The sequence below is a fragment of the Gavialis gangeticus genome, unplaced genomic scaffold, assembly GCF_001723915.1.
Source record: "Gavialis gangeticus isolate Ggan-Ray unplaced genomic scaffold, GavGan_comp1, whole genome shotgun sequence".
Taxonomy (NCBI): domain Eukaryota; kingdom Metazoa; phylum Chordata; order Crocodylia; family Gavialidae; genus Gavialis; species Gavialis gangeticus.
The window spans coordinates 49,116,771-49,130,865 of NW_017729024.1; the positions used below are offsets into that span (position 1 = coordinate 49,116,771).

The 14,095-nt window shown below is 44.8% G+C and overlaps 1 protein-coding gene across 2 annotated transcripts in view; it reads left to right on the top strand.

Moving 5' to 3' along the window:
* PLPPR1 (phospholipid phosphatase related 1) overlaps nt 1-14,095 on the top strand; it is a 296,435-nt gene that overhangs the window by 264,085 nt on the left and 18,255 nt on the right. For both annotated transcript variants that reach the window (XM_019517067.1, XM_019517068.1), the window contains one exon: nt 10,441-10,691. In XM_019517067.1, the coding sequence (XP_019372612.1) occupies nt 10,441-10,691 (251 nt within the window). The remainder of the gene's footprint in view (nt 1-10,440; nt 10,692-14,095) is intronic.

Sequence of the window (14,095 nt, forward strand, 5' to 3'; positions counted from 1 at the left end):
ATCATCTGGAGTCCCTTCCAGCCCAAATGTCTATGAAATCTCTGGGAACATACATTGTAAGAAGGGCGTGATATGTTGTGCAAAGGTCAGGACCCGTAAGCATTATAACATTTTAATATTATAAAAGCCTTAATTTGTCTGTCTGTCCATAATGCTTTATTCGTGCTCTGATTGGCTGACAAACAGCCAGTCAGATTGCGAACAAGCATTCGGACAGGTGGGAGCGTGCAGCCATGATGGCAGGGACACAGGGGACAGAGCGGGGGCGGGGAGTGGGGGGGCAAGGCCACAACTGGCCCTGCCTCTCCCCCTCCCCTGCTCCCTGTAGGTGGCTGTAGAGCTCACTTCGTGAGTGCTTCTAAAAAGCTTACCACATGCAGTCAGTGACAGACTTCCCACTGACTATATGGGGAGTAGAGTCTGATACAGCACCCCGACTAATGCAGTCATGCTTTTCTGTCATACTCTCATTCCTTGAAGCAGGGAGTTCAGGAAACTCAGCCTTGAGGCTAGGACACAGACCTGAGACTCAGGTAGGGTGGCCACTGATGCATCCCCAAAATACAGGACATCCCCTTGGTGAGGGGCCAGTCATCATGTGTGAGGAGTAGAGCTGCTGCCTTCTCAGCCAGTCAGCAGCAAGGGGTGGGGCCACCACAAAAAGGCCACCTCCTTTCCTCTCTCTTTCTCTAGCTGAGAACCCTGCTCCTCCTGGCTGTGTACCACCAGACCCCTAGTCGCAGCCACTTGAATTGTGAGGACAAACGATTGACATGTATTTCCACCAATGAATTGAAAAATAGGAATTTTTGTAGTCCATTCCTCATTTAAAAATGGAAAAAAGGTTTAAAAACAGGAGTCTGGTATAAAACAGGACCAATGGCCATCCTAGAATCAGGTGGTCTGGCTGGTATGTACTGCTCTACCACCAAGCTGCTGTGCAGTGTCAAACAGGTATTCTCATGTCTCTGTGCTCTGCGTTCCCTGTCTGCACAATGGGGATAATGGTGCAGAGGTCCATTGTGAAGAGCTTGGTGATTTTCTGGTGAAGAAGACTTAGCATCTTGGTATTAGATGGTTCCTACAGTAGAGCATGTGGGATTACATCATAAGCTGGTGTATGCACGAGCAGGAGCTAACCAAAGGATCGCAGAAGAAGGCTATGGTGCGTTTACGTCTTGGATACTATGTGAAGTTCTTGTCTGCACATCTCAGGATGTAGTAGAATTAGCAAAGGTACAGCGAAACACAGTCAAAATGATCAGGGGTATGAAACTGTTGCCATACCAGAAGGGACTGAAAAAGTTAGGGTTTTCAGTTTGGAAAGGAGGAGGCTGAGGGGGGAATATTATAGAGGTCTATAAAAATCATAAAGGGTGTGGACAAAGTGAACAGGAAACTGTTATTCATCAAGTCCCTCAATACTAGAACTAGGGGGCACCTATTAAAATTAAAAGGGGGCAGGTTTAAAACTAACCAAAGAAAGTACTTTTTTACTCAATGTGTAATTCATTGCCACAGAATGGTGTAGAAGCAGATGACATGGCCAGGTTCAAAAAGGAACTAGACAAATGTATGGATGACAGATCTATTAACAGCTGTTGAACAGAATGGTTGGAGATGTTTCCAATAATGGTGGATGCCAGAGATGGTAATGAATAGGGGATATATACAGTTCACTGCTCTTCCTCTAAAGTAAGAATGTCAAACATATACATGGACCAGATCCAGCCCGTGGAGCTGTAATGTGACCCATGGGTCACTGGACCAACCCATGTGCACCTCATGGCAGCCCCCTGCACTGCCAGCAGTGCACACAGACAGTCCGCAACCCCATGCAGAACATGCTGGCCCCAGAGCTTGCTGTGCACATGGCTCCCAAGGCTGGCACAGCATCTGTGATGCCTGTGGCATGGGCTAGACCCAGTGCTGCACATGGGACGGGAACTGGGGCACGGACTGCATACAGCACGCTGGACGAACCCCGTGTGCTGTCTGCAGCACCAGGTCCAACCGCAAACAGTATGTGCCAGCCCCTGGGGCTGGCATAGGGAGTGTGCTGTTTGCAGTGTGCAGGGGGTTGGTCTAGTGTGCATCTGCTCTTACCACCACAGATGCTGCCCAGGGGGTCAGTCCCAGTTTAGTCCACAGACCACCAACAACACTCATCTGGCCCCGAGGGCTGGATGAGTTTGACACTCCTGCTCTAAAGTATCCACTTCTGCCATGTTGGAGACAGGATACTGGACTAGATGGACTCTTGGCATAACCTAGAATGGCACTTACATTCTTACATTTGGCCTTCAAAGATGAACTGAAGTTCAGTATTCCTATGACGCCCATCATTCTGCCAGGGCTCCCTGTCCTTGAGTTCTTCTCACCTCACAGGTATTGTAGGGTTAGACAACAAATGGTTTCTGTAGTAGATGAAACCCAGCAAGACAAATATAGAGAGTCCTCTGTGGGTTTTAAGGAAATGGACCTTAATGAAAATCTGAAGTCATGCCTCATGGGGACAGAGCTGTTGATGTCGCACCAAAAGCTCTCACCGCATTGTTTCTTTGTCACTTTATGTACAGGGCTGTGTGCTTTCCTGTAATAAAGGGCTCTTCCTCCTCATTCTCCTTTCCTTTCCACCTACATGCTTCCCACTCTTCCCCCTTGTCTTCTCAGCTGCTCTTGTGTATCCCACAGACTTTTATTTTTCTATTTAATAAGTGATTTTTTTAGCTCCTGTTCAAGTGTCTGTACCACAGAGTTTCCATGGAGCAGCTGAGTCACTGGAGTCAGAGAGGCCTGGAGAAGATGCACTGGAGAAGACAGCTGTTGGAGGAAAATGGAGTATTAGTAGTAATAGGATTGAGATGTCAGTGAGAGATCAGAACTGTGTTGTGAAGATTTTACTACTGAAGAAAAAGTGGACATGTTTTTATGTCCACTGTGCCCAGAAAAAGAAAAAAGGGAACAGCTCTGATCCCCGGTGTTCAGGGCAGAAACAGAGGAACAGCAGGGATAAAAATGGTCTTAAGCCCTGAGCAGTCTCAGTGTTGTTCTGACAAGCACTCTGCTTTCAGTGGAGCTTTGCCAGCTTTGGGGGAGACAGAGAAAGGGAAACTGGCTACTATGATGCAGTGCTCACCATTTTCATTTACTTTCACCCTCCTGGTTGTCCCTTTGCTGAGAGAAAACACAACGTGGAGCCCTTATGCCAACCGGATACTACCTAGAAAGCCTTCTGTGCAAGACTTCAAGGATTTCTGCTCCACTGAAAGTCTCTGTGCTGCCGGAGCTGTTTGTGGGGTGTTTGTGTATAACTGAGGATCTGGGCCTTTGACCTTGTGCCACTTCTGTTCTGTTCCTGGCTGTACACTGCCAGACTTTGAGCATCTCTTTTCTTTTCCTTAGGGAAAGAGGTATGCCCTGTGGCTTGAGAATTAACATCCCTTAGCATTTCATCCTGAATTTGGGCTCAAGCTCATGCCCTGGCTCTCTGGACCCAGGGGTGCAGAGAATGTCACAAAATGAGACCAGTCCCAATGATGGGGGGAGGGAATACCTTGCATACCTCTTGAGAAGTGCCTTCCAAAGAACAAGTACTTGGAGCCTTATTTATAGGTCTTAGACCAGGTCTGAATTCATTGCGACTGTATTTTTCTAATACCATATTTACTTTGTCTTTACATCAGAAACTTCAGTGGAGCCCCAACCCCTGAAGCACCATTGCCTGTTAGCTTTCCATTTAAGTCCATGACATCCATGTCCTTAAAAACATGGCAGCCCCATCACTGAATTTCTGTCTCAGTCAGTTACTTAACTATTTTAGACTGTGATGTGACTATGGAAATAAATTATTCCCCTAGATATAAAAGCTACCAAGGGGCTCTGGCATTGATGGTCACATCCATGAGTTTTACAACCTTAAAATCAATAATGACTGAACCCGTCTGGAAGTATTTTGGGAGCATTTGATATGTAATAACTATCTTCTGTGAGGGTTAGAACCCTGGCAGCTGAATTCATGGCTACACATAGCTATAATTTTCATAAAGCACAGTTTGGCAGCGTTGCAAAAGGGGGAATTACAGTGATCAATATACATCACAATAAAGGCATAGTAAAGATTTAAGCTGTAGCCAAATCTGCCTTACCTCTGATACTGCAGCCTGTGGCAGTTGAAAACAGGCCAACTTGCACATACTGTGCTGTTAGAGCATTGATCAAAATCCAGGTCTTAGAGCCATCCATTTCTATAAAGTAGTTTGAGACCTTTCTTTACTACATGTCAAAAAGGACAGGGCGCCTGCCCTGCTTTGAGATGGGACTAGCTTCAGGTCATAGAAGGAGCCCAATTTGAAAAAAGCCAGGTGGTTTATTAAAAACCTGGTGCCAATTGTCCCTCAGCTTTTATCTGATTGGTTTATGCTGTAATGCCCACGGAGCAGAGGTTGAGTTTTTCTTTATGTACTGTACAGTGTAAGTGCATTTACAGTGCTCAATAATTAATAACAATCATAGCAAACTCACCCTTTTGAGGAGTTCAGTGCACAAGGTAGATATGAAATTTAATAACTCAACCAGAATATTTTTGGACATGAAACAAAATGAGCCACATTCATCTCTGGTGTAATTCCAGAGTGTGATTCACTGACATTGTTACAGCAGGGAAAGTCTTGGTTCAACAACTTCTGTTTAATCAGGGATAAAGACCCAATTGTGCTTCCACTGACATCAGTGATAAAATTTCTACTGACTTCAGTCAGAGCAGGATCAGACCCATGGTGATGAATAATGGAGGTACAGGGGTAGGGTCTGTTTTTCACTTTCACATTCCTCATCCATTCTATGCTGCTGCCACAAAGGACCTAGAGATTTTCCCCAATAGGGTTGATGAATAGCTGGCTCTGTGCTACCTGCTCCTGGACCCCTCAGATAGCAGACTTTCTGGATGTGTGCTTTGTAGGCAGCAGCATGCCTGGGTATGCTAACCTCCAGGACTAGGGACAAAAGCTACACATAAACTGGTTTAAAGGATCATAAACTGGTTTAAACCTGTAACAGAACATAAGTTTAGTGCACATAAACTAGTTTCAAAATGGCTGAAATGGGTTTAAGATAAACTTGGTTGAATGTAGTATCAAACTTAACTGATTTGGGTCAAACTGGTTTATGGCACTTCTGTTCCAATCCCTTTTCTGGTTTAAGTTAAATCAGAGTCCCCCAGTATCCCAGCATGCTTTTCAGCACTCGGCTGGGCTGGGCTGGGCTGGGCTGTCTGCTCCAGAAAGCAGGGCTGGCCCCGTCCTTCTCCTCCCTAGCTGGAGCACTATCACTGCTCCGGCTGGCTGTGAAGGGGGTAGAGGACTGCAGGCACAGCAGCATCTGCCTGGCTTCCCCCTGCCTCCCACTCACTGCTCAAGCAGGGATTCCCCCCTTTCCTCCCTCCCTCCCCTCTCCCACAGCATGGACCCTTCCCAGTATCTGGTCATGGTCACACCATCCCCTAGCTAATGCTAGCTAATTCTGAGAGATGGTCGTGTGTGTGTGTCTCCAATTTCACTGGGACAAAGGCAGACAGAAAAGTGTCTGCTTAGGGCATTTTGGAGCTAATCAATTAGATCAGCTAGTAATGTCCCTCCATTCCTTGAAAAAAGCTGTTTAAGAAGAGCTTGAACTAATGAGAAAGGGTTTTGTTTACTTGATGGGTTGTGATAAGCTTTGTGTTACCAGCTTTCTGCTGGCTCCCTTGCCTGTCAGGTTTGCAGACAGTATAAAGAAGCAGGGAGAGGGAGATTGAAAAGCTTAATATCATCAACAGATGCATGCACTGCACACAACCACTCCTCCTTCCCCCCTGTGCCTCAGAGTGCTAGCTGGGGTCTGGAGTTTGGCAACACTCCCTGCCCCTTGAGAAGCAAGCTAGGAAAAGCCAAGGACTGTGCAGGCCAGGGTGGGGGTTTAAACCCCTCCCTAATCAGAACATCCTGTTAGGGCTTGGCCATGCCCCAGCCCCCCTCAGTATTATGGAAGGGAAGGGAGGGCTGCTCTAGTGCCTCCCTGGCTTCTAGCCTCAGTCACAGCAGACATGAGCCTGCATTTCTTGATTTAAAAGTGAATGCCTATCCACTTGCAAATTGGTTCAAGCTCTGCAGGTTAGACTAAACTGCAAAGATTGAATCAATTCAGGCTTAGGTTTTTTTAATGTCTGTCCCTAGACCTGCAGTTCTGGACTGAAGGACTGCACTCTTGGGCACATGTTCCAGCTGATACAAGTTAAAGCAAACCTGAATGTGCCCTAACCTGCACTGTGTTATGCACTGGGGCATGGTCAGTCTAGGTTTGTTACCTGAAGCACAGGTGTAGTCCAGATTGGTTTCCCAGGGAGCTGGAGATCTGGAAAGGTCTGGTGTCAGAACTAGATTGGGAAGTCATAACTGAAGTCAGGACAACTCAGGGTCAGAAACTGAAGCTGGGGATGAGGTAAGATGAGGGTTAATTAGGAACAGAAGCCAAAAGGCAGAGATGAAGGTCAAACCAGAATCACAGTCAGGGAACTGGAATCAGGGAATGGCCAGAGCTCTTACTGGATGCCAGAGTCAGAGCCAGGGGTCAAAACCAGAAGACCAGCCTGGAAGTGCATAGAAGGTCAGGAGCAAGAACTTTGGTCTTTGCTCAGACAAAAAGACTGCAGGCTGGGCCTGCGTTTTAAGGGCTGGAGCGGGTAGGCCTGTTGCCTGTGGTTTCAGGGGATTGATTGCCCTGATTACCTCAGCCCTGCTGGGACCAGGGTGCTGCTCTGGGCTTGCTTCAGGTGACACTTCTTGTAGGGATGACTGGATTGGGACCAGCTGGGTTCAGGGTTCTGGCCTAGCCTCCTTACGCACAGAGAATCAAACCAACTGCTGGATGTCCCTAGTGTCTGGAGAAGAAGTAGCAGGAAATATTACCTCCCTGACCAAATGAAGTGAACTGGTGTTTCTGATGATCTGGCTGAGTCTGTTAGTAAAAGATCCAAGGGACAGAGGATCTGTATACCCATAGCTTGGTGCTCAGTTCTTTCCTCAGCCCAATTTTTCAACCACCATTTCCAATGTGTCCACCTCAAATGGAAAGTGACCTGGTTTAACCAATCAAAGCTCTTTAAAAAAAAAACCACTGTTGCCCACATTTTTCTCCTTTAAAGAGGAATCAATTTTTAAAAAATTTTGCAACCCTTTCATATATGCTTGTTGACCCACTTTTGGGTTCTGACCCATGGGTTGAGCAATGCTGCTGTACGGAAGCTGCCCTGTTAACAACCCCATTTTATACCCTTCCAATACATCTACAGTAGGAGTTTTCACAGGAATAACTATGCTGGTATCATTATCCCCTCTGTGTAGACAAGGCATGCATAAATGGAAATTTCTGTTATTTACTTGCCTTCTGTTTTCTCTTAGCTATGTGATGGATTGCTCTATCTGTGGCATTTGCTTTGATGCTTGTTAATTTGATGTAAAAGGCTCTTTGGTGACTTGTCTTGATGAGTTTTTAGTTATGCCACTGTTCTCTATATTTATTACCTTGAATATAAACATCAACATTTAAAAAACCCAGCACAGATAGCTAATGAAATAAATATAACCACTGCGTTGCCAGCTCTTGGGATTTTATTGAGTCTCACAAGAGTAGCTGCTTTTTTCTCTCAAGCTCCAGTTCTTGGTTTTATGTGAATTCAGAAGAATTTTAGCTTTCATTTTAAAACTGTGAGAGCCCCTAGCCTTCATAGCTATTGAGGAAACTATGACCCTGAATAGTCTAAATCAGAATACAAATGAAGAGACCTAATAGTTATTTTAAAATCCTGTTATATCTTTTTAATTCAGTATTACAACTTGGGGAGACTGTTACTCATCTTGTTTGAGTGCTAAATGTCATCACACAAGCTACAGAACCTAGGCCTGAAGTTCTGTAGCTTGTGTCTCACAGGCTACATACACTGTGCCATGTAACATAAGGCTAGTCTGTTAATCTTAATTAATTTACATTATATTTTAAGCAGCAAATTCTACAGAACATTTATAACCATCATTTACAGCATGGGAACATGGTTAACAGGTATCACTCTAAAATAAGCTAACATTTTATGAATTCATTAATAACGATTCATTCTTTGTTAGTATAAACTGCTTTAAAAGAAAAGCAATTATGCCATTCTAGTATACTGCAGAGCAATACTAATAATACTTTGTCTCAACGTGTTGCAAACATTTACGGTTATCAACCAATCTGTCAAATCGGCACGGGTTACATAATTAATTTGTCTACCACTGAAATGTAGCCAGTCTTTAGGTGGAAAAACACAACAGCAAATAGTAATATGACACAAGTTTAGGGCAAGAAGTGGAGAAAAAAATGATATAATATTCAGTTTAGACTCCTTTTAGACTGTGTTGGAATAAGGCCAAGGCTGAAGGCTAGATTCTGTATAAATTGTTAATATCTATAATTTATGTTAAGTGGTGTTAAACGTGAAAGGGAGGAAGGGCAGTGTTGGAGTTAAAACACAGGCTTTGAGATATACTTTCTATTTCCTGCTCTGCCACCAATTTCTCATGTGACCTGGAAGAAGAATTTCAGGCCATGATTGTCAAAACTATTCATTGGCTTTGTTACCCAGCTTGAGACAAGCAGGGTATTGATTTTCAAAGATACCAAGACCCTGCAGGTCCCACTGAGTTTGAGTACATTGTGGGAAACTGTACTGCTGACACTAAGGCTGTGGACAGACATAACTTTCCACCACTTCAAAAGGGGAGAAGGAATTGCCACTCAGGAGTGCGCAGCAGCTGTTAGGATGGAAGGGTTTCCTGGGCATGCTCCTGTGGGTTAGGGCTAAAAATGGAGGTTGGGATGCGTCTCTCCACAGCTGATCTGACTGATCAGCAAAAACAGGCATCACCCTTGTCCCACAGGGTTGGACCCTTGCCACTCTTAGGGCTTCAAGGGCCTTATTTTGTGGAACAACAGCTCCAGGTGCCACACCCCAACCCAAGGTGCAGCAGCTTGAAAGCGTGCCCTGGTAATCTCCCTGCAGAGCATTTCTGGGGCTGGCAGGCACGAAAATTCCCAGGGCATACATGATTGGGGCCCTGAAGCCCCAAGAGCACCTTTCCCAGTCTGGCTGAAGAGCTCTGGCAGTTTTGGGCTGCCCACTCTCTCTCACCATAAAGCAGATATGTACTATAAAAAAGCAGTACAAAGTTATACCACCTCTTGTCACAGCCACAATTTGGGCATTTGTGGCATGACAAGCAGCATAGATGTCTATTTGCTTTTGCTTTGTGTCTCCATAAAAATGTTTATGGCAGCACAAAAGCGACATCCGTTTATAGCCTAAGGGTGTGTCCCTCTGCGTGTGCATGTCCAGCTTTCAGCACCTCAAACCTGACTGAGGGGATGCAGACCACACATGGCACATGTGCACCAGTTCTCCATGCCGCAGATTTGCAGCATGATGCCAAGATTTGACACTGGAAGATCCTGATGTCAAAAAAAAATTGCTGCAAAAAGTGGCATGGCACTTGCAGCAGCAGTGTGAACTGCTAGAAGCAGAGCCTGGCAGGCCAGAGCCATGCTCTGGCTGCCAGCCAGGGCTTGAACAGCTAGGTTGCCACCACTGCTGCCCTAGGAGGCCAGGACTCCAGGTAAGGCTGCTGGGCCCAGCACAGGTGCTGACCCCAGCCTATAGTACTACACCCGGGACAATTTGCCTTGCACCAACCCCACATGCAGGGGCATGAAATTTGTGCCACTATTATTTTTGCCATGACAACTGCATGCCCCTGAATGTGGGGACATGCCCTAAGTGAGCTTAACTATTGTAACTTTAACCTGGAATGAAACAGGATTTAAGTTACAACAGTTCTGCTACACTTCTATCCTTATAAGAGCATGCAGATGTAACAGTTACATCCTACCAGCTTGTGCCAGTATCATTCCACACTGGTATAACTGTTATGTCTCTCTATTCTCCAGGTTTCACAGTGGCACTCAGGAAATCTAAGTACTTGCTTCCAAAGTGTGTGCTGTAATTTTCCCATCTGGAAAATGGCAAGAATGTGGTAAATTGAGGTGTCAGGTAAATTAATTCATGTCTCCCACCACATTTTGTGGGTTTCACTAGCCAGTAATCTTATTGCTTGCTTATTTGTGTATGAAGTTTGAGAGCTGCAGGGAATCAATTCTGCAGTCATGCAAACATGAAACTCCTATTAAAGTAAACAGGAGCTTGGTGTATAGAAAGATGACCGGATCAAGCACTCGTACTACCTCACTTCTGATAGTAAGACCTGTGATCTAATGTCTTTACCTCTGCTCTATGCATAGTAATTGGTGACCCCATTGATACCTGTTTCAGTGTTTTTGAATAATTGTTGTTTATCGTTTTTAACCTTTTTGCAGGAGTGTTTGCATTTGGACTTTTTGCCACTGACATATTTGTAAATGCTGGCCAGGTAGTGACTGGAAACTTGGCTCCATACTTTCTCACGGTGTGTAAACCCAACTACACAGCAAATGACTGCCGGGCTCACCATCAGTTCATAAACAATGGGAATATCTGCACTGGGGACGTGGAGGTGATAGAAAAGGCAAGGAGATCTTTTCCATCCAAACATGCTGCTTTGAGCATTTACTCAGCCTTATATGCCACGGTGAGTACCTGGGACAAGTGCCAGTTCAAACAAAGAGGTTTCTGTTGCTATGACTGTACATAGATTTTTCTGTTTTCTATTCATGGTGAGAAAGAACCTATACTTTTTGTGTACGTGTGCGACTGGAATCCTTTCTAATCCAAATTCAGCCCTTGGGTAAGGCAGTGTAGCTCCCCGCACAGTCCCACCTGCGGGACAGTGTGTCCTGAAAGCATGAGGGCCAGTTTGGGAACTGGAAGGGCCTGGATTTCAACCCTGCCTCTGGTGCTGATTTTTGTTGTGGCCTTGAGGGAGCTATTTCACCTCCCTGCCTCAGTTTCCCCATTTGTAAAACAGATAATGATACTGCTTACCATGCTTCACAGGACAGTACTAACTTTAACTTAAGTACTAAATCATACCATTTTAATGAAAGCCTCTTTTGATTAGACCTGGGCTGAATTTTGCTTCCCTTCTCAGAGATAGAACTCTACATACCGGTGAGCTTTCCCTTAAAATAATTTAAGTACAATTTTTTTTGCCAGGATAATAAAATGACTGGGCTTGCAGAAGGGAATTTCCGGAGGGTGATATTGTTTTACTGCCAGGTCAGAAGTACTTGATCCCTTTGAAATCCCTTCTAATCATATCATTTACTCTTGTGTTCCTAGAAACATTATAACACCCTGCAGTCATGCAAGACTGTCTAGTTAAAATTTGTGCAGTGCTTTCTGAGCATGCAGGAGACTGAAAGTGTTGGAATGAAGGTAGCCTGACACAGTACTCATTGAAAGCCCTGGTAGTCTTCCTGTTTTCTTGACAAGGTGAAATTCTACCATCCTTTGCTCCTCATTTTCCTCCCCAGTATTCCCACCAAAATCAGTGGGCCCTCTCAGGAATTTAAGTACCCCACAAGGTACGACTCGCTCAATTTGGCTCAAAGGGGAGGTTTGAGGTATGGGTCTGTTGTGCAGCCAGTCAAATGCAGGCCTTAAATCTGCTCAGCCAGGATATTCACTGAATGATTCCAACTTACCTGGTTAGCAAATGCATAAGACTCTTTACTACTTGTATTTTGGAGCATGAAAGGCAAGACGTTTACCACATATTTTTTTTCAATGTCATGTAGATGCTAACAGTGACACAGAAGCATTAACTTACATGACCTGAGAGCACCCTCCAGGTACAACCTCTACATTATATCTAAGTGCATGGCTACATAGCTAACTTACCTTGCCACACAACAGCACATTCAAGCATCACACTGCTATGCATGAACTGAACTTCCTGAACTGGAAAGAATGTAGGCACATTTGTGCAGCATGTCCAACAGGGTAATTAGCACTGCTGAGTGACAGTGACAGTTAGCCTGCCCCCTGCTAATTAGCATATCCACAGCACCAGGCAACTACAGCTATACTACTTCAGTTGTGAGGGCAACATGCACAGAGCAGCATGGTACACTGATTCTTTGAGGGCTCCCTCTTTCATGGTAAGTTAACCCTGTAGACATGACTTAAGATCCCTGTAGTTGTTCCCATACCCATTCATTTGGGCAGGGCTTGTCCTGGAGTGCTTGAAAAGCACCTAGCACAGGGTGGACACCACTGGAAAAATAATAATGTTCTACAAAACAAGCTCTATTTGGCTAGGACATTTGGGGAGCAGCAAAACCCTATGAGATACTGGCTCTATTCCTGACATTCTGCCTTCCCATTAGAGCCCTGGTTCCAGGGAGACTTCTGACCAACACTACTCCTTAGTGCCACAGAGGAAGAGCTCTCAGAGGAGCTTAGATGCCACTAAAAGGATACCGGTGTCCTGGCTGATGCATGTTTTTCTAGAATCCGGGCTGGAGGAAGGACATTCTGTATCCCCTGCAGCCTCCCTGAACTTACTGTTTCCCAAACCCCACCCCAGCACATTCCCAATTAGGATCCTTCCCAGGTCTGAAATGGGCAGTGCAGGGGGTAACTGTACCCCGCTTCTGCACCGAATGGGATTGAACCACTCTTGGAATGTCCTTCTGTGCATAAATCTGCTAGTGGAGGAGGGAAATGAACTGGGCCTGACATATAAGAGGGAGATTATGTACCCACCTAAGGGAGTAAGCCTTCTCCTTTATCCCCTTCTTGTCTTTTTCAGTCTCAGAGTATATGGGTGGTAGGAAGTTTTGGCTCTAATCACTATTTGACCAGGCACCACTACCAAGCCAGTGTCACTGCTGCTGGTACGGCCTGGTAGAAATGATAACTCCCACCCAAAGGAGTGGAAGCAGGAGGAATTGTGACCTAGAAGTGTCTTTCTGAGTCATAGAGTCACCTTGAACCGCCTCTGCGTTGGAGCATCTTACATTCCACTCAGTGTTCACAGTTCTGCATACAGACACATTGTAGCCCTGAATCTGCTATTATTTGATTTCTCTAGGTATGCAGTTACCATGGTTACAGTTTTAAAGCCAATAAAAAGCTAATAATTTGAATTAAACTAAGATTAATTGCACCTAATGCCTAATTGTTTCCCGTAGAATTATACTGAGGGACAGTTTTACTGTTTGTGATGAACCCTGTAAAAGTGGTAGAGGCACTGAACCTAATCTGCAGTATATTAAACTGGATTTTGGCCACTCAATACAAGTGAGAGAGAAGATGGAGCATGGATACTCTGGGATGGAGAGCACTCTGTGTGAATGCTCCCATCATCCTTCATACAGCTGGGGAGAGCCAAGAACCTACTCTACTTACTGAGCTAAAGTAACTTCTAAAAAGTCCTCTCCCACAGCTCTACTACATTGCCTTGTTCAGTATATGACACAGCTAACTGGGCCAAGTGCTGGACATGGGGCTTGCTCCAATTGTCTGTTGTGCTGCTTTGTAATTTTGTGGCCAGTATGGGTTTAGGTTGATGCAAAAGAGATGGTGAGCAACCAAAAGCTCTATCTTGGATTCCTTACATAAACCAAATTAACACTGCTCCAGTCAGTGAGTAGAGAAGTGAATGAGAATGAAGCCCCCAGTTCAGTCCTTTTAATTAGGGAAGGGAGAATCTGTTGTGTCAGATTTGGAATCCGTTCGGAAAGAAATGACGGGCTCCAGTTTCAGACCACACCTAGAAATATATGAGTCCAAGTTGTTTCTATGCCTTGGCTGTTGCGTGTGTGTTTATTTTAATCCTCTAGAAGTGGGACAAGAATTGGTTTCAAACAGGAGTTATTCTTGTTTTCAAAGCAGAGGCTTCCATTTGGTTAGAAATACATGCTTTTAATTAAATTTCTCTAAAAAAAATAGATTAGAAATATTCATGAGTATGCTAATAACTCGTGGCAGAGATATCAGTGAGAAATAGATATTTCATAACTACAAACGTGTTGTAATGTAAAACTTACCCAGGCCACATTAATTCTTACCAACTATCCCCCAGTTGCT